Source organism: Equus caballus, chromosome 8 (genome assembly GCF_041296265.1).
Source record: "Equus caballus isolate H_3958 breed thoroughbred chromosome 8, TB-T2T, whole genome shotgun sequence".
NCBI lineage: Eukaryota > Metazoa > Chordata > Mammalia > Perissodactyla > Equidae > Equus > Equus caballus.
The window spans coordinates 5,953,399-5,974,304 of NC_091691.1; the positions used below are offsets into that span (position 1 = coordinate 5,953,399).

Here is a 20,906-nt window from a genome sequence, read left to right on the forward strand (position 1 = left end):
GTGGGAATGAGGATGGGCAGTGGGGGTTGGAGCAGCACCCCTCTTTCTAGAGCAACCCTCCTTTAGTTCAGTTTGCTCTCTGTCTCCAAACTTAAACACCACACAGCTCAGGGCCTGGAAGACAGTCAGCTCTGATGACCAAACATTCTGCTAACGGGACCTCATCCTTCTCTTCTGTGAGCTTCAGGCCTTGGCAGATTGTACCAATGGCTGCCTCTCACCTTCCTCATCAGTCCAAACTCAACTCCACAGGAAGGGGTTTGTGTTTTGTTTTAAGGAGCAGGGTGTCCACTGGAGGGTCCAGCAGGGAGGGACATGACACCTCCAAGATGACTTGGGGCTGTGGGTGCACAGTGGGCTCCAGGGGGGAGAGGGGAAGCTAGGAGTCCATGGAGGAGGAGGCCACCATGGTCATCCCCACAGGAGGTGACCTAGTGTGGACTGGGCCCTGACAGGGCAGAGGAGGGGAGGACCAGAGAAGGGATTGGAGGGTACACATTTATTCCTCTCTGACCTCACCTGATTGTAGTTACCTGGAAATCAGCCTGTCTTCTTGGTGGATGGGCTGCCATTCAGGGGACTTCTTCAGGGGTCAGCAGACAGCCCTAGGTCTGAGACATTTCCGTCCCTGTCCCTTAGGAGCCTCATATTCTCACTCCCAGTGAGTCCGGCTGTGACCACCTCACAGCGATGCTGTCCTAGAGGAGCTCCCACAGGTGGAGTGCTGGGCTGCGGGCCTGGCACCAGTCACTGTGAGATGCTGCAGCTGATGCTGTGCTCGGTTAGTGCTGTCCCTGGAACCCCCGCCCCCAGCATGGCCAGGGTTTGCAGACATCCCATCACAGCCTCCTTAGTTTCCAAAGTGACGTCACAGCTGCCCCAAATCTCTTACAGGACTCCAGCCCCAGAGCAAAGGTGGGGGCCCTTCACCCACATCTGCGTCCTCTGATCTTTCTGTGCCTTTCCTGAGTCAGGGTGGGGGAAATCCCTCTTCTACCCTTCTTGTGTTCTTATGGCTGGACTAACAATAAAATTGACACAAGGCCAGATTAACAAGAGAATGCCCAGTTTAATATGTACGTATTGGAGATCACAGAGAAATGATGCTCGGAGAGTGAACAAAGCAGGCAGTATGTACATATTTTATACAGTGAACCAATACATTTGTGAGGAATGACAGGACAAAGAAACTTAGATTTGGGCCTGTAATTGTGAGGTGTTTCAGCAGAGTTCAGCCTTGAGGGGGGACATTAGCAGGTCTGTGTGGCTTCTCAGCTGGCATCCACAGCTCTGGAGTTCAGGATGCGGGGAGCGCACTCTCCACCCGGGGATGTACTCTCTGGTTTCAGGGGAAACAGAGACAGGAGGGCCAGGATCCTCTTTGTGCTTCTCAGGTAACTTTTTTTTTTTTATTGAGTTATTGATAGGTTACAATCTTGTGAAATTTCAATTGTACATTAATGTTTGTCAGTCATGTTGTAGGTGCACCACTTCACCCTTTGTGCCCACCCGCCACCCCACCTTTCCCCTGGTATCCACTAAACTCTTCTTGGTCCATAGTTTTAAATTCCTCATATGAGTGGAGTCATACACAGATTATCTTTCTCTCGCTGGCTTATTTCACTTAACATCATTCTCTCAAGGTCCATCCATGTTATTGCAAATGGAATGATTTTGTTCTGTTTTGCAGCTGAGTAGTATTCCATTGTATATATGGACCACATCTTCTTTATCAATTCATCTGTTGATGGGCACTTAGGTTGCTTCCACATCTTGGCTATTGTAAACAGTGCTGCAATAAACATTGGGGTGCACAGGACTTTTGGGATTGCTGACTTCAGGCTCTTTGGATAAATACCCAGTAGTGGGATGGCTGGATCGTATGGTAGTTCTATTTTTAGTTTTTTGAGGAATCTCCATACTGTTTTCCATAGTGGCTGCACCAGTTTGCATTCCCACCAGCAGTGGATGAGGGTTCCTTTTTCTCCGCAACCTCTCCAACATTTGTTGCTATTAGTTTTAGATATTTTTGTCATTCTAACGGGTGTAAGGTGATATCTTAGTGTAGTTTTGATTTGCATTTCCCTGATGATCAACGATGATGAGCATCTTTTCATGTGCCTATTGGCCATCAGTATATCTTCTTTGGAGAAATGTCTGTTCATGTCTCCAGCCCATTTTTTGATTGGGTTGTTTGATGTTTTGTGGTTGAGTTGCGAGAGTTCTTTCTATATTAAGGATATTAAGCCTTTGTCAGATATATGACTTGCAGATATTTTTTTCCCAGTTAGTGGGTTGTTTTTTTGTTTCAATCCTGTTTTCATTTGCCTTGAAGAAGCTCTTTAATCTGATGAAGTCCCATTTGTTTATTCTTTCTATTGTTTCCCTTCTCTGAGAAGGCATGGTGTCCAAAAAGATCCTTTTAATACTGATGTCAAAGAGTGTACTGCCTACGTTTTCTTTCAGAAGCCTTATGGTTTCAGGTCTCACCTTTAGGTCTTTAATCCATTTTGAGTTTATTTTGGTGAATGGTGAAAAAGAATGGTCAATTTTCATTCTTTTACATGTGGCTTTCCGGTTTTCCCAGCACCATTTGTTGAAGCCTTTCTTTTCTCTATTGTATGCCCTCAGCTCCTTTGTCAACGATAAGTTGTCCATAGATGTGTGGTTTTATTTCTGGGCTTTCAATTCTGTTCCATTGATCTGTGCACCTGGTTTTGTACCAGTACCATGCTGTTTTGATTACTGTACCTTTGTAGTATGTTTTGAAGTCAGGGATTGTGATGCCTCCCGTTTTGTTCTTTTTTCTCAGGATTGCTTTAGAAATTCGGGGTCTTTTGTTGCCCCATATGAATTTTAGGATTCTTTGTTCTAATTCTGTAAAGAATGTCATTGGGATTCTGATTGGGATGGCGTTGAATCTGTAGATTGCTTTAGGTAGAATGGACATTTTAACTATGTTTATTCTTCCAATCCATGTACATGGAATGCATTTCCATCTCCTTATGTCGTCATCCAATTCTCTCAGAAAGGCCTTGTAATTTTCATTATATAGGTCCTTCACTTCCTTAGTTAAATTTACCCCAAGGTATTTTATTCTTTTTGTTGCAAATGTGAATGGTATTGTATTCTTCAGTTCTTTTTCTGTTGGTTCATTACTGGAGTATAGAAATGCTATTGATTTATGCAAATTGATTTTATACCCTGCAACTTTGCTGTAGTTGTTGATTACTTCTAACAGTTTTCCAATGGATTCTTTGGGGTTTTCTATATATAAGATCATGTCGTCTGCAAACAGCGAGAGTTTCACTTCTTCCCTCCCTATTTGGATTCCTTTTATTCCTTTTTCTTGCCTGATTGCTCTGGCCAGGACCTCCAGTACTATGTTAAATAAGAGTGGTGATAGAGGGCATCCTTGTCTCGTTCCTGTTTTCAGGGGGATGGGGTTCAGTTTTTGCCCATTGAGTATGATCTTGGCTATGGGTTTGTCGTATATGGCCTTTATTATGTTGAGGTAGTTTCCTTCTATGCCCATTTTGTTCAGAGTTTTTATCATAAATGGCTGTTGGATCTTGTCAAATGCCTTCTCTGCATCTATTGAGATGATCATGTGGTTTTTATTCCTCAGTTTGTTGATGTGGTGTATCACGTTGATTGATTTGTGGATGTTGAACCATCCCTGTGTCCCTGGTATGAATCCCACCTGATCCTGATGTATGATTCTTTTGATGAATTGCTGAATTCTGGTTGCCAAAATTTTGTTTGGAAGTTTTGCATCTATGTTCATCAGTGATATTGGCCTGTAGTACTCTTTTTTCATGGTGTCCTTGTCAGGTTTTGGTATCAGCGTGATGTTGGCCTCATAGAATGTGTTAGGAAGTGTTCCATCTTCCCTAATTTTTTGGAATAGCTTGAAAAGGATAGGCATTAAATCCTCTCTGAAAGTTTGGTAGAATTCCCCAGGAAAGCCATCTGGTCCTGGGGTTTTATTCTCTGGGATGCTTTTGATTGCTGTTTCAATCTCTTTCCTTGTGATTGGTCTGTTCAAATTGTCTGCCTCTTCTTGAGTGAGCTTTGGGAGATTGTAGGAGTCCAAGAATTTATCCATTTCCTCTAGGTTATCCATTCTGTTGGCATATAGTTTTTTGTAGTATTCTCTTATAATCAGTTGTATTTCTGCAGAGTCTGTTGTTATTTCTCCTTGCTCATTTCTGATTTTGTTTATTTGAGCTTTCTCCCTTTTTTTCTAAGTCTGGCTAGTGGTTTGTCAATTTTATTTATCTTCTCAAAAAACCAGCTCTTTGTCTCATTGATCCTTTCTACTGCCTTTTTCGTTTCAATAGTATTTATTTCTGCTCTGATTTTTATTATTTCTCTCCTTCTGCTGACTTTGGGCTTCATTTGTTCTTTTTTCTCTAGTTCAGTTAGGTGTGCTTTAAGGTTGCTTATTTGAGATTTTTCTTGTTTGTTAAGATGTGCCTGTATTGCGATGAATTTTCCTCTTAATACAGCTTTTGCTGTATCCCATATGAGTTGGTATGGCATGCTATCATTTTCATTTGTTTCCAGGTATTTTTTTATTTCTTCTTTAATTTCTTCAATGATCCATTGCTTGTTCAGTAGTGTGTTGTTTAGTCTCCACATCTTTGTGCCTTTCTCAGCTTTTTTCTTGTAATTAATTTCTAGCCTTATAGCACTATGATCTGAGAAGATGCTTGTTATTATTTCAATTTCTTTAAATTTGTAGAGGCTTGCCTTGTTTCCCAACATATGGTCTATCCTAGAGAATGTTCCATGTGCACTTGAGAAGAATGTGTATTCAGCTCCTTCAGGGTGGAGTGATCTATATATGTCTCTTAAGTCCAATTGTTTTAGTTTTTCATTTAGCTCCACTATTTCCTTGTTGATTTTCTGTCTGGATGATCTGTCCATTGATGTGAGTGGGGTGTTGAGGTCCCCTACTATTATTGTGTTGTTTTTAACATCTTCCTTTAGGTCTGTTAATAGTTGCTTTATGAATCTTGGTGCTCCTGTGTTGAGTGCATAGATATTTAAAAGCGTTATTTCTTCTTGATGAAGTGTCCCTTTGATCATTATATATTGTCCCTCTGTGTCTCTCTTTACCTGTCTTATTTTGAAATCCACTTGGTCTGATATGAGAATTGCAACACCTGCCTTTTTTTCCTTGCTATTTGCTTGAAGTATTGTCCTCCACCCCTTCACCCTGAGCCTGTGTTTGTCCTTGGGGCTGAGGTGTGTTTCCTGGAGGCAACAAATTGTTGGATCTTGTTCTTTAATCCATTTTGCCACTCTGTGTCTTTTTATTGGAGAGTTCAATCCGTTCACATTGAGAGTGATTATTGATGCATGTGGACTTAATGCTGTCAATCTGTCTCTCATTATCTTGTTTTCCTGTGTTTCTTTTCCTGTGTGCTTTAGACTATCCATTTAATACTGCAGTTTCTTATGCTGGGTTTCTTAGATTTTTCCTTATCTATGATTTGTGACTCTGTTCTGTACTTTATTTTAGTGTCTACCTTGAAGTTTGTATTTAGAATCTCGTGTATAATATAGTCTATTCTCTGGTGGTCTCTTACTTACTCGACCAATATTGATTTAGACCCTTTGCTCTTCCCCTCCTAAATAATTATTTTCATTTTTTATTCCAACTTGTCTTATTAATTTGTAGTTAGAGTGCTAAGATCGTCCTTGTTTTGGTAGTTTCCTTATTTTTACCCTAATGCTATAGTTGAATATTTGCTATCTTGTTCTGGTTCTATCCATCGGTCTCCCTAGTCTGTGGCTTGTGTCCCCTTTCTCCCTTTTTTCTTTTTTCAAGTATGAGAGCCTTCTTGAGGAGTTCTTGTAATGGAGGGCTTTTAGTTACAAATTCCCTTAACTTTTGTTTGTCTGGAAAAGATTTAATTTCTCCCTCATAGCTGAAGGAAATTCTTGCTGGATAGAGTATTCTTGGCTGAAGGTTTTTATCCTTTAAAGCTTTGAATATATCACTCCATTCTCTCCTAGCTTGTAGGGTTTCTGTAGAGAAATCTGCTGACAGTCTGATAGGGGCTCCTTTATAGGTTATTCTCTTTTTTTTTTCTTACTTCCCTGAGTATTCTTTCCTTATCATTCCTATTTGCCAACTTTACTATTATGTGCCTTGTGGTGGGTCTTTTTACATTGACAAATCTAGGAGATCAAAAACCCTCCTCTACACACATTTCTCCATTGATCCCTAAGTTTGGGAAGTTCTTTTCAATAATTTCGTTAAGCACACTTTCTGCTCCATTTTCCTTTTCCATATTCTCGGGAATTCCTATGATCCTTATGTTCTTACTCCTCATTGAATCCATTATCTCTCGGAGATTTTCCTCATTTTTTTTAATTCTTAGTTCTCTTTCTTCCTCTGTCTGGCACCATTCAGCCTGTCTGTCCTCGATTATGCTGATTTGCTCCTCTAGGTTGTCTACACGGGAATTCAGGGAATACGTATTCTGTTTTATCTGGTCCATTGTGTTTTCATCTCAAGTAATTCTGTTTGATTCTTCTTTATGATTTCAATCTCTTTTGTGAAGTAACTCCAGAACTCGGCTTGTTTCTCTATCTTTCTCTCTACCTCATTGAGTTTTGAGTTTTTTGATTATAGCTGCTCTGAATTCATTATCACTAAGTTTACCTAATTCCAAGTCCTCAGGACTTAATTCTGTGTTTTTATTGTTTTCCTTCGGGTCCGGGGCTTTTATAAATTGCTGGATGGTAGAGGAGCGGTTTTTTCTCATGGTGGTAGAATTCAGTTGCAGTTACAGCCTGTCGCCACTAGATGGGGGTCGAGAGCGGTGTGTTAGCTCTCCGCCTTGGGGCAAGATGGCTGCGCCCACTGGCTTTGTTAGGGGGGAGGGGCTGTTTCTCACACGCGCTGGTCTGGGTTCAGATCAGTTCTGTTCTCTGGTCTCCCAAGGCCCTTGATTTATAGGGTCCCCACGGACGGAAGCTTTCCCCCCATCAGCGGGCCTCCACTGGATCAGCGGCAGGAGTCCTGGATGATCCCCCGGTCGCGCGCCCCTGGCCCGCTCCTTCCCGAGCCGCGCCACAGCGATCGCAGATTCTAGGGGAGGGAGCGATGTTCTCTCCTACCATTCCAGCGCCTCCGAAGGTGTAAAGCTAGGTTTATGATCTCCGCCTTCTTGGTATTGTAGGTCTCTAATGAGCTGGCATTATGTTTATTCTCTGAAATTCAGTTCTTCCAATCTTTTGTTGTATTTTGGAGGGGAGAGAATCCCGGGTCAGCTCACCCCACCATTTTGCTCCACCCACCCCTACTTCCTATCCCTTCATTTTTATGTGGTTTAGAGAGTGCATCCATTTTCAGTGTTCCATCACTTGTCCATTAAAGCAATGAATTACAAATAAACTCACATAACCTTATTTGCATCTTAATCTCCAATTTTTAGGTAGTCTATTTGCTGTGCTAATGAGAAATCACAGAAGCACAATGAATCCTAATATTTGAGCTGTGCAGCTCCCATCACGCCATCTTGTGTTAGAATAAACTTCAACCTGGCAGAGAAAGTCTTAGACCCTCATTTGTTGGCTTCCTTCATCCATCTCTCCCTGTTCAGAACCATCTCATCTATGGACACAGACATTACCAACCCATCATTCTTTCTTCACACGTTTTCCCACTAAGGTCCTTTGTAGGTTTTGAGGTTACAAAATTGAATATTATAATGTCATTGGTTTTGTGCTGGATCAGGAGCTCTATATTTAGCATCTTGTTGATGAATGTCTATCTTACATGTTCTTACGTGAAATGTTATTAGACATCCATCCAGCTCACAAACACTCTGCAGTTTATTTGCTCCTGGAGCTTGTCACCTGTGCTCACAGTTTGTTCCCTCATCCACCTGCTCCCTGTGGTTTCTTTACTCAGTCACTGCAGGCCCATTGCATGCTTCTCCTCTTCCTTTGCATAAATCTATGGAATGCAGTCCATATCCCCAGGGTCAAGTGTGTGTATCTCTTCTGTTCTATAGACAATAAGATCACCGTTATTACTTAACATTTCCTCTTAATTCGACTCAGAACTCCAGAGTCAAAATATCCAGAAAGCAGAAATCATTATCTTTGCCTCAGATCTGCTTTCACCAAGGTGTGCAATTCAGGAGAATTCAAATATTCTTCCAACAAATATGTGCTGACTTTGCCCATTGTACCACAGTTTCTGGGCTCTGTAGATATTACGGTGACATAACAGGGGGAAATTCCTATTAACATGGAGCCTAGATCCCAGCAGGAGAAACGCGCAGTGCACAGACTCACAGAATTCCTCTGGGCTTCTGGAGCCTGCTCCGGCTGGCTGAGAGCTCCTCACCTCCCTCAGGACATGGACACTGAGATTATCTGTGCTGGGTCCACAGCCTCCCCTAACTGCACACGGCTCTGCGCCATTCCAGGAGCCTCGTGCAGGAGCCTAACCCTGCTCCCCCGGCCTTGCAGAGTCTCTCAGTGTGGCCTTGTCCCACAGTTTGCCCACTGTATTCCATGCTTTACTGTGTAATCAGAGCGATATTGGAAACACATGTATCTGATAAAGGCACCTCCCTGCTTAAAACTTTCCCACAGTTTCTCTCCCCATGAAGATTATGTAAAGCTGTTGAGTGTCACGTTCAAAGTCTCTGTGTGTGTGTGGCCATCATTTTTCCCCCTTCCTGCCTCACCTCTCCACCTGGAGCCTGTACAAAAGCACAAGTGGGCCTCCTTTGATAAGAGGATACTTAACCCTCAACCCCAGTGCCTCATTCTCTTTGAGCACTTCTGCTCCACCTGTCCCACCGCTGTCCCCTTCCTTCAGGACCAGGCTCACACACCACCTGCTGGATATACTAACAGGAGCAATTATGTGTTTGTATTATAATAATTTACAAGGAAATCAGCAAACATAAATCGAACACCCAGTGTGCATACTCTCTTAAATAAAATTTAAGGATAGAAATATTGAACAAAGGACATAATTATGATACTTATCATCATTTTTTATCTGATTAGTTGACCCTGTTTACATTCTCCAGAGAAGTGGATGCATGTCGTGTTATTACTTTTTATTTAAATGTTTCCTATTTCCAATTTGGTTTGTGAAGTATTGTCCTTGGATTGAGTCAGACATCCAGATCCATGGTAAGAAGAGATTTTGTAGCATTTGAATTCAAGAACATCTTTTCTATTAGAATCTGTAAAGATGTGACACATGACAGAGCCTGGAGGACTGTTCCTCATGAGCATTTCATTTGAAAACTGTGACAGACAAGGGCTTCCCTGCGTGTGGGGCAGCTCGCAATATAGAACGTCCTCTGCAGGACCAAGGGCGCTGCTCTCAGCAATTCTAAGACATCGCTTCTTTGACACATGATGTTTGTTTTATCTCCGTTTTGAATGGAGAAATTCTAATATAAAACGACTTAGAATAATTATTTTAGTTGATTTATTTATTTTCCTGTCTTCCATCAGGTAATGGGACTTCCATTGATTCCAGTTTCCTGAGAGATTATTTCAAAATCACAAACAAGGTTCGACTTTTTATCAAATTTTTTCTGTTGAAATGATCACTGGTTTTCATGAATGGATCACAAGCCTGTGGTATGGAAATAGTGAACACTGACCACTGCCTCAACGCATATGTAAAACTCAATTTGATTTGAATCATAGTCATAAATATAAAAGCTAAAATCATAAAAGTTCTAAGAAAAAATATAGTCACATCTTCATGTCTTTGGAATAGACAGAGACATCTTAGATTGAACACAAAAATTACTAACCATAAGAGAACAAAATAATAAATAAGTTACCTAAAATTTTAGAATATTCCTTGACAGGCTAGTAACCTCAACAAGATGATGGAATAGGAGGTCCTCCACTCGTGTCCCCACTCAGCAACCATGATTTGGCAGCCATCCATTGACAAAAGTGCCTTTTTGGGAGCTTCTGGATCCAGGTAGGAGACTGTTCAATCCTGACAGAACCCAAAGCTGAGGAGTGGTGTCTGAGAAGGCAGGCCTGTTGTCAAGGGGTTCTGGCAACAGGCCCAGAACAACACCATCCCCCTGGGGACATGGAAAATCACTTTATTGCCTTCTTCCTGTCACCTGCACCACTTGGCCAGAGACCCAGCAGGAGTCACCACTGCCCATGCCTCAGTTAGCAGCCCTGACAACCGTGTCCTTGGCTGTGAACCGTGAAGCAGCCCATGATCCAGTTCTAGCCCCTCTTAGCCACAGTACAGGAGCAATTCTGCCCATCCAGGCAGCAGACAAGACACATGCCCATCACTGCCCCTGGAGGCAGGCCTGCTGTCCTCAGTCTGACTGGGAATCTGGAGGCAGCTCTGCACCCTGGCCCCAGCCCTGTGCAGACCAGTCTGTGGGCACTCCTGCCTGCCCAGGAAATGGGCTGGGAACATGCCCATCGAAGTCACAAGAAGCAGGCCTTGGGACAGGCACCAGTTCTGGACGCTGAAGCAAACTTCTGTCTCAGTACAGCCCTTATCAGATCTGGCCCAGGGCCAACCCTGCCCAACAAGGAAACTGTCCAGTTCCCAGGAGGGACCCACACCCGTCCATCCACTATTTTCTCTTTATTCTAGGGTAAAGCATTGCCCAAGTCCTCCTAATCACTGTGCTGAGGGGTTGTCTTCCTTTAGTTGCATCCATCACTCTTTGGTTTCTACGAGAGTGACAAATAAAAATGGCAAGCAATAGGATATATTGGAGTATATGAGGAAGCCATTTGGTATAAACCTAATTTGGCCTGACTTCTTTTTTTTTTCCTCCAAAAGGGCCTGACTGGCTATTGAGCACGCATTGCATATCTGCTTAGACATTTCCTTTGGCCAGAACAAAGGCCCTTGAGATAAAGATGCAACTTCCCCCTGACATTAGCATTTTTCTTTAGGCTAGGAACTGATTGCTGCACTCACCTCCCAGCTCACCTGTGACCACCCAGCTGGAGACAACAGACTGCCACCCTGCTGTGTTCACAGAGACAGAAGACCTACCTGGTATTTCCATCAATCGCTGTGCCTACAGAGCAGTCTCGAGACTATTGTGGGAGGGACATTTCAATCCTATGTGAAACATCCTCTTTGAGGGTATATAACCACCCTTATACCCCCACTTCTTTGGAGTGCTCTGTTCCTTTGTGGAAAGACTCTCCCGGGTTATAATCCTCAGATTTAAGCTCAGAATAAACTCACCCAAATTTTCATTTATAGATTGGATATGGATTATTTTCGTCGACAAGAGTTTTCTTGATTTCTCCTACTAGACTCTGCCAGCCTGGGACATGACCCCATCCTAACACCTGCTTCCCATCACAGCCTTCCAGTCCCCACAGGGGATGACTGGTATCAAGATGTGTGGACCATGTGCCGTGACCTTGCCTGGTGGGAGAGCAGACGCCCTGCTCTGAGGCCTGAGGTACCATCTGGAGCCAAATCTTGGTGTCTTCAACCTGTCCTGTCTTCTCGGCCTATTTTCTTCCTCAAGTAAATGAGAAGGGAAGCCAAGTAGGCATTATCAATGCATTTTGCATAAAGTAAACCTCTAGAAGCATTTAAACATGAACCCGTTACAGAATCCCACTAATGAGGTTCAGATTAAGTAATCTGGTAGAAAGTGTCATTTTCTGGCTTTTACTAACTGGAAAGTTTCTAATATGATGGCAGCATTGAGAACAAAGGGACTAAGTTCATCCTTCATGTACTTTTCCTCTAAAAACGTGCTGAAATTGAACAGGCACAGGTGAAGTTTTCATCAAATGTAAGATGAGAGTAAACTAGAGATGTGAATTACTAGAATTCCTAACGAGTAGTCCCATTTGTCAGAGCTGATCATATCTCTTGAAAATGTGAGCGTCAAATAATCTAGCCTCAATTAAATGGCACCATCACATTGTCTCAATTGATTGACTCACCCACGACCCACACTGTTCCCAACAGCCTAGCCTCAGTCCCTCTTTTTCCCAATCCCATCCTTCAATCCCTCCTTCCTCTAAGCCATTGGTTATCTGAATTTTCTTCTCTATCCCAGCTGCTCCACCCATTAACCAGACCCATAGTCTAACATTTGTATGGTCCCCAGTTCCTACCTAGTCCCTCCCTACATCCAAACCTCCTCCTCCTTCAGTTTCTATGCAGCACTTGGGCCTCATAAACAAATCAGATTCTGTCGCTCCCCTGACAACCCCTCTAATGCTCCCATCTCCATCCCACCAAGCTCACCCCTCCTCACTCTCCCAGGACATCTATCCTGTACAGTGTCTTTTGCTCCTTTGTACTCTCTCTTCCCCCAGACAGTGTCACCACCTGGATAATGGAGACCCTTCCTGTCTTGTCCACCTACTACCCTGAGCCCCTACACCCAAGTCTGACCCATAGTAGGTGTTCAGTAAATGGTGTGGATGCACATAATCTGGAGAGTCAACTAGCCTGAGTCAAACACAGCTGAACTTTGTTTCCCTGTTTCTGTCCTGACTCTTTGATGTGGGCTGAACTGTGTCCCTCAAAACCCTATGCTGAGACCCTAACCCTGTTGTGACTGTCTTTGGAGATAAGGCATTGAAGGAGGTAATTAAGGTAATTAGGTCATAAGGGTGGTGCCCTAACAAGTGGGGCTGGTGTGTTTATAAGAACAGGAAGAAAACCAGGGGTGAGTGCACAGAGAAAAGGCCCCGTGAGGACACAGCAAGGACCCAGCATTCTGCAAGCCAAGGAGAAACCAAACCTGCCAGCACCTTGATCTTGGACTTCCAGCATGCAGAACTGTGAGGAAACACAGGTTTGTTGGTTAATCTGCCCCATCTGTGGTGTTATGTTATGGCAGCCCTGGCAGACTCACACACCCCTGGTGGACTCTGTCCCCAGGGCAGCCTGCCCCAGCATCCAGGAATGTCTGCTCGATTAGAGAAAAGCAGAAAATGGATTGAAACCAAGGACAAGTTGCGGGGGCAGACATTGAGAGCATGAGCACACATGTTCAAGAGAAATTTCCCTGAACTGAGTATCAGAGATGCTTTTGGCCACACAAACAAAGGAAGCAGCTGACACGGCCGAGGAGTGGGGGCTGCACAGGGAAGCCCAATGGCTGAGGGCACAGCAGGTTTTTGTCTCACTTCCCCACGGGCCTGCAGCACTGTGTCACTACTACCACTGCTGTCTCCTGCTGAGCAGTAATAATCGGCCTCGTCCTCAGCCTGGACCCCAGAGATGGTCAGGGTGGCTGTGTTGCCAGACTTGGAGCCAGAGAATCGATCTGGGACCCCTGAGGCTCGTTTGTTATTACCATAGATGAGGGTTTTGGGGGCTGTTCCTGGGATCTGTTGGTACCAGCCCACAGCACTATAACTATACCCGATGTTGGAGCTGCTTCCAGAGCAGGAGATGGTGACTGTCTGGCCCAGGGTCCCAGACACTGAGGCGGGCTGAGTCAGAGACTGGGCCCAGGATCCTGGAAGTGAGAGAGACACAGAGATGGTGATTCAATGGACTAGAGGCAAGGGGAGAAAGCAGAGTCCCACGCATCTTCCCAAGGCCCCTTCCCTTGTCCCCATATCTAGTCACCTGTGCAGAGAGCGATGAGGGTGAGGAGGAGAGGGGACCAGGCCATGGTGGAGATCTTCACCGAGTCCCGCCTTCTGTGGCCCCACAGCTGAAGCAGAGCTTCCCCCTGATCTCTCCCACCCCTTCTTCATGCTCTGAGAGAGGGAGGGCCCACACATGCAAATCACAGCCCCCGCTTTCTGATCTCTCACTTGGCCTTTGCTCAGGTGCCACTTCCTAAGGGTGGCCCTGGGGTGGGGCGTTCACAGCTGTGAGCCCTGAGCAGAGGACACCAGGCAGTGCTAGGTGGCTGGTCCCAGCTGTGATCCCTCAAGGAAAGCTGAGGAATGAGCCCTGAGCGCCCCCTGGTGTCCAGGCCCAGACTGACTATTGTGTTTCAGGGTGACCGAAGCCCAGCAGACAGTTCCCCCATCCCCACTGCTCTGTCCACTGTCCCCCTGCGTTAGGGTCAGGCCAGGTGGCCCCTGTGTAGCCTCCACATCCCCTCAGGGCAGTCTCTACTCAGACTCTTCAGGAGTGAGTCTGTCCACAACTCCTTTAGCTGTTCAGTGGTGAGGACTGAGGGGGTGTCTCTTGCACAAACTCCTCTTCGGTCAGGATCAAGTGCAGAGCAGTGAGCGGCCCCATGGAGGCAGGTCCCCTTCTGTGCAGGACACAGATTCTTTCCTTGTATGTGATCCCTCCCTGTTAGAGATTTAGCAGTGTGTCTCCAACAATCAAAGACTTTGCTCCACAGGTCCTATTCCTGGTGGAATGTAAGTACTTTGGTTTTTGCTATGCTCTTTGACCAATCATTACCGTTTACTGGTCTCCTCACTAATGTATGAGGTGAATAAGATATTTTACATGGCTGGTTCTCTACTTGTATGAGAGTCAGGTGTTCACTTTTTTGAGTCAGGCTCACTCTGTTCCCAGCTCCAGGACACAGAAGAGGAAGGTAACTGGGACAGAGCACCTGAGACCTGGGCCCTGTGAGGTGGAGAATCTCAAGAATGAGCCCTCAGTAACCTGATGAATCACTTCCTTGGGGAACGGGACAGAAGGGATCTGGACTGGAGTGTGTCTCTAGACATCCGTGAGCTAGGCCTCTGGGACTGGTCCTCACCTGAGTGAGGAGGCAGTTACAGGGGAGGACCCAAGGCGAACGCAGGCAGTGGCCACTAGTGTGGGTTCTTGAGATGAAATCGCCCTTCTGACCCCCTCTGGGAAGAGGATATCCTCATGGGGGAGTTTTGCTCCTTTCTATCTCTCCGGAGACTATTGATTTTCACACCGGGGCCTCACTGATTGCAGTGGGTGTCATTTCTCCTGAGAATGACCCTTTTCAGAACATTAGAAAGATGAGGGTGCCAGAAGCAGAGTGTTATGAGACAGGTGCCCCTGGCCTGTGTACCCTGCCCAGCTCCCAGTGTGCACAGTAGAAGACCCAACATGAATGAATGATGAGGGTGGAGAGCAGATGATTTACATGCTGGGACCACAGAGGGAAACCTTCTGTCCTTTCCTCTCCTCTCAGACCGCAAATCTCCCAGTCCTGTGGTGAGCATGTGATTTTCCCCAGCTCCAGCCCCAGCCCCAGGGACAGGCCTTTCATTTTCCAAACCAATCAGACAATCCCCTCCCTACTCACCATGATGGAGTCAAGTGAGATGGTGTGGGTGATCTGGTCCAGTCCTCGCGAAGTCTGAGATTCCTCTTCAATGGATCATGGATGGCAACTCTCATTCAGGAGGGTTTATGGTGTGGGTGTGATGCCTGTGACTGCAGGGACATTTTTGACCCATGTGGGATATCAGCCTGGGGACATGAGAGATCATGGAGAATGGACAAGTTAAACAAATCTCAGAGAAGGAGTGAAGTCCATTGAGATATCTCAGTTCACAACTACAACATTCCTGTCACCACTGAACAAGCAGGAAGGCTGTTGACTGTATTTCCATCACAAGGATGAGCTCAGGACCTCAACCCCACACCTGTGTCCATAGAGCTTCATCCAGGAGGTACAACTCACTCACATTTCACCCAGTCCCCAAGGACTAGCCTCCAAACCTCTTTCCTACATCCCCTTCCTCACCTCCAAAACACATGCGGTGTCTGAGCAACCTTCTCCACCTCACCTGCTCCATCCCGCATCCAGGACTCCAGTCTGATCTTTGTACCAAATCCACAAACCCCACCAGGCTCCTGCTTTCACTCTCAGCTCCTCCTCACTCATCTTCTATGAACAGCTGGACTTAAACTTAATCAGATTGCTTATCTTCCTGGTCAAATCCTCTAATGGCTCCTATCCCCCATCCAAGCCCAGCCAGTAATTGCTGTTCAGTAAATCGTGCAGATGGATGGACCACTGAGTAGTGGCCTATCCTGAGTCAGACTCGCCTGGACTCTATGTATGTCCCAGGTTTTTCTCTCTCCCAGCATGGACTCTGTCATTATGGCAGCCCGCTGCTGAAATTGAGAAATATCTGATAAATGTGAAACAATCAGATAATATTTTGCCTTCACATACAGACTCTTGAGCACAAATTGGGAAGATGGGGCCACATGTTATAGACCATGTTCTCTGTAGTGGGCATGAGAATCTTGTTTTTGACCATGCAAACAAACAAGGGTACAGAAGAGCCGCACTTCAGTGAGGACACTGTTTGCCCAAATACTGCGAGAGCCAGTAGAGCATTCTCTGTGCTTGCCTTGCCCAGGACACTGCCCTCTCTGGACCAGCCCAACAACACCCCTGCTGGTCTCAGATCCAGGGTCCATGAGCCCCTCTGGCTTCACTCAGCTCTCCTGGAGGGTGTCCTTATTTTGCATGTGGATCTCTGTGATGTCAGTATCAGAATCATTCAATGAGTAGGTCTCTTATTGGAGATACAGGCTGAGATATTAATTGTCTCCAGATAACTAATGACCTCCAGGCTGCTAAAGAGAAGGATGTATTGCATAGTCCGGGTGTTGCCCAATATTTCAGGATTAACTGACATTTAACTTTGCTTCTGCCAGTGCCTGGGGTCTCTATTAGTGTAGGACCATCTTAAACCAAGTTCAAGACCTAAAATCCTGCAATGAACCTTCTTGGTTCATGAGGACCAAAAATCTATATAGGATGCCCTGGCAGGCTGACTTAGGCTGTTGTCACTGTTATTGTTGCTGCTGTTGTTGTGAGGGACTCCTGTTAGACCCCTCACCCCACTGCATGAGTACTGCTGGTTGATGTCTCCCTTGGCCTCTAGAATACAGCGCCATCAGGGAAATCGTGTCCTACCTCCTGCTGACCTCTCTGGGCTCATTTGCCCTTTATTGCCGTTCTGGAGATTTATTCTTTTGTCTTTTGAATCTAGGATATGTTTAGGGTTGTTTTTACTATTTTCGTCTAGTTTTATCATTATTTTCAGTCAGAAGATGGGTGAGTAAAACATTACTATGAACATTTGTCTTTTTCTGAGATTTATCCTCCTTCCTTGACTTGGTGGCATCCAAGATATGTCACCCAACCCATACTGGGCCCTGATCAGGTTTATTTGGTAACTGTTCCATATTCTGACATTGAAGAAAGAGCAGGGCTCTCTGGAATTTTTCCCTGTAATCTCAGGGTTCTCTGTGATAATGAGTGTTGGTTCATAGACTCTAGATCCCAAAAAAGTAAGGCACCTTCAAATATCTTCTCACCACCCAAAAAATAAACAAAAAACAACTTATAGCTGCAAAACAATTAAGATTCACTGGATTAAGCTGGGTAAAGTGGGGAGGTGATGGGTCTGAGAGCCAGGTCCTTAAGGGGAAGAGTCCTCTCCTGTGCCTGGGATCCAGGACTTCCTCGAGGATGTGATCTGAGGAGAAGAAGAGAAACCCATTTTGGGAAGGTTCCAGAGCTCAGGGAGTTTTCAGCAAAGCCAGGGCCAGGCTCATGGGACATGTACGGGACTGAGCAGACGAGGCCTGGGGTCTCCGGGGTCACACTGCCTGGACTTCTCTTCTCCATGTCATCCTACCCAGCATGAGGCAGGGAGGTGTGATTGTAAGTTCTGGTGACAAAGTGATTTTCTTACATTGGAAAACGAGTAGTTAAATGGGTTGTTTTCATTGCATTGAGAAATTTAGAATCATTCAAAAGCATCAGTCTCTCTGGTTTTAGTAGCACAAGTGACAGCAGAAGCCAAACCCTGGGCTGGTGTTGGCCACAGGCAGGGACAGAGGAGAGTTAGGTGAGACTGGGGAGTGGAGGGCAGATCCTTATCTCACTCCCCACAGGCTTGGAGTGGCATGGAGGTTGTGTGCAGCTGTTTGACAGTGACAATCAGCCTCATCGTCAGGCTGGTTGAGGAGGTTAGGATGACAAACCCGGATCTGGAGATTGGTCTGGACCCCCTGAAGGCGCATCACTGCTGTTCTAGGTCACAAGCTTAGGGGCTCTGCCTGGAAGTCGTTGGTTTTGGGGTTTCCATGACAACCTACAACGTTTGTGTTATTACAGAAGATGGTTTGGGTCCTTCTAGAGAGCTTCACAGGGTGGATTTACTTCATGCACATATTGGGGAGTTTCTGGTCCCTCATAGTCCACTGAACCTCTCCTACATGTTGTCTAGCTGGAAAGGTCCACTGAGATATAAGAGGAGAGAAAAACTCACATCTGTACCTGTAGGCTCAGGAACACCCACTCACAGGAGTTCCCATGAGGCCTGAGTGAGATCAGCTTTAGGAAAGTCACATCCACAGGACCTACTTCACCCAACTTCCCTGGAGCAGGCTCAGCATTTTCCTCGCCTTCTCCCTGACATCACAACTATAGGACGAGGCACCCAGCAAGTGTGCCAGGCCAGCTGTGTGCCTGGAATTCCTCCTGGGATGTTTCTCACAAGAGCATCTCACGTCTTGGTGTCTTCTCACTGAACACAGTGAGCCTCAGCCTAATCTGAGCACAGGAGCCTGGGAGGGAGGGAAGGTCTCCGCCCTGACCCCTCACAGAGCAGAGTCCCTGCTGTGGAGGACTGTGTACCTGTTGCATGGACCCTGGGTTCCCATGAAGAAAAAATCTAGAAAAGGCTGATTTGCCAGCTTTGAAGACAAAAACCCCAGCTAAAAATACTCTGATTTCATCACATATGGGTCACGAGGTAAAGGTGCAGGGTCATCATGAGATTTTTATTTTATTTGGTTTGTTTTTCGTTTTGGTGTTTGTTTTCCTGAGTCTTCAGAAATATTGACTGGAAAATTGGGAAGACAGCCAATGTGAACCGGAACCTACTTTGAGGTATAGTTGGTCTGTATACACATTACTTTTAAATTGCAGAAGAACTTATCTCAAGTGCCTAAGCAGACTGAGGTTTTTGTCCCATTTCCCTCTCTGCCTATGTCACCGTGAGAAGCCTCACTGTGCCACATGCACAGTCATAGTCAGGTGCATCCCCAGGCTGGAGTCCAGAGATGATCAGAAGCCCTGCATTGTCCGAGGCCTCCTTGGATCCAGAGAAGCAGCTGGGGACCTGAAGCCCTGGTGCTTATCCGCATTTGTGTGGAGTAGATGAGACACTGGCAACGGGTCCCTGGCTTCTGCTGGTACCACAATGCATCTTTGCTGCCAACATTGATGCCACTTCTCAGGTTGCAGGTGAGTCTGCCTAAAGTTCTGGGAGATGCAGAGAGGGAGAGCAGCTGAGTCAGCACAGACTGGGAGAGGGAACCTGCAGACACAGACACTCATAGGTGATGGGGCAGGGACCCGGGTAAGGTTTCTCAGGAGTCTGAGCAAGAAGGGACAGAAACTGGAGGGCATCCTGTACCTCCAAGGCCTGCTCCTACCTGTGCAGTGAGAGAGGAGCATGAGGACCAGAGGAGTCCAGGCCATGGTGTACACAGACCCCTGGTCCCCACAGTGGGGCTGGGCTGCCCCAGGCCTCCTTTTCTTCTCCATTTCTGCCACAAGAGGGGCTGCCCATGCAAATGGGTTTCCATCCAGTGCCTGCCCAGCCCCTCCCTGAGCCCTGGTGGTGGAGCTCATTTTAAACTACAGACTGAGGAGGATGGAGGTCAGCTTTAACCCTTGGGAGAGCCCTGGGAGGAAGCACCTGCTGAGACAACATGAAGGTCCCTGCTCAGGGGACTCTGCTGGGCCAGAGAGGACACAGCTGCTCAGTCCTCTTCAGTGAGCACAGGGCCCAGCCCCTAATTCTCACTGAGTATGTGTGTAAGGACCACAGGGCAATCCCACAGTGCCCCCTGCTGGTCTCATGTGGAAAACATGAAAAATGACAAAAAATTCTAAAAGATATTCTATTAAAAAATACAGAAAATGCATCCTTTCCTGGGAAGGCACAAATTGGATCCATTAGAGACAGAGTAAGTAAATGTATCAATTTCTTTAGAAATTATAGAAATACTCCACAGAATGACATGAGACACAGATTCACAGGACACATCTAAGAAGCTTTCAGAGATTAAATGGTTCAAATTTATTTCTTTTATATTTTCTCATATTTAAGTACATGAAAATTTCCATAAGCATCTTAGTTGATGGAATGGTGAAAGGGGGCATTTCTGCAAAGATCGAGAATAAGCAAAGTGACCTTTATCTCTATTATTATTCAACCTTGTTCTGTAAGGATTAAACTGCAACAAAAGAGGTGATATCAGTGGCCAGGACTTGGCATTGATGAGAGTGAGCAGTAGACATTCTTAAAGGCCCAAATGAATGTTACGGCCATAGACACTCTGGTGCTGATGCGGAAGCGACAGCAGAGATCTCCTCAAGGAGTGACTAGTCACTAACTGTGACTCGTGCTGGTAACAGTTAGTAAGAAAAGAGCAGTGGGTGGACCAATGGGAGGGGAGAGGAGGTCTTGACCCACCCACCTAGGGTGAAGAGCACCTTGTGAGCTCTGAGGCCACAGCCCAGGTCTGAGGGAGCATCCGCCTCCCACTCAGGCTGTATTCTATTTACTGTCAATCATCACATTTATGGGGCCTCTGTCTGGGAGCCAGAACAACCCAGTGCGGAAAGTGGTGACCTTCTGCCCAAGGGACCAATACACTGAGACAGAGGATAGTGAGTCTGGGGTCAAAGCACCTGTTCCTGTGGAACTGAGGAGGAGGCAGGTCCTGTGTGACCCCAGGGGCTCCTTGCCCTAAAATCCGGCAAAGGACCCTGTATAAGGGACTGGGAGGGAAAGACTCCATGGCATTCTGGAGACACCACAGAGCTTCATCTTCTGAGGTGGCCCGGTGGGAATTCTACCCACAAGCTGTGTCATTCCTCTGCACAGATGTTTCTGGGAGCCCACTTCCTCCTTGGGAATGCAAT

General features: G+C 45.8%; 1 protein-coding gene and 1 long non-coding RNA gene across 5 annotated transcripts in view; one reads left to right on the forward strand and one right to left on the reverse strand.

Annotated features, from left to right (window-relative positions):
- Window positions 1-20,906, reverse strand: part of LOC100060608 (immunoglobulin lambda variable 1-40) — a 765,973-nt gene that overhangs the window by 690,267 nt on the left and 54,800 nt on the right. Inside the window, exons 1-2 of one of the 4 annotated variants that reach the window (XM_070276175.1) lie at window positions 13,613-13,781; window positions 13,173-13,499 (exon numbers count right to left, since the gene is read on the reverse strand). The exons of 2 other annotated variants lie outside the window; for them this stretch is intronic. In XM_070276175.1, the coding sequence (XP_070132276.1) occupies window positions 13,173-13,499; window positions 13,613-13,658 (373 nt within the window). In that variant the 5' untranslated portion in view covers window positions 13,659-13,781. Of the gene's footprint in view, window positions 1-12,846; window positions 13,500-13,612; window positions 13,782-20,906 lie in introns of those variants that run through there. One more of the 4 variants, XM_070276173.1, reaches the window with a different exon arrangement.
- Window positions 9,471-11,265, forward strand: LOC138925483 (uncharacterized). Its single transcript, XR_011441708.1, has 3 exons — window positions 9,471-9,566; window positions 9,873-9,991; window positions 10,948-11,265. It is a non-coding gene; the product is annotated as an uncharacterized lncRNA (long non-coding RNA).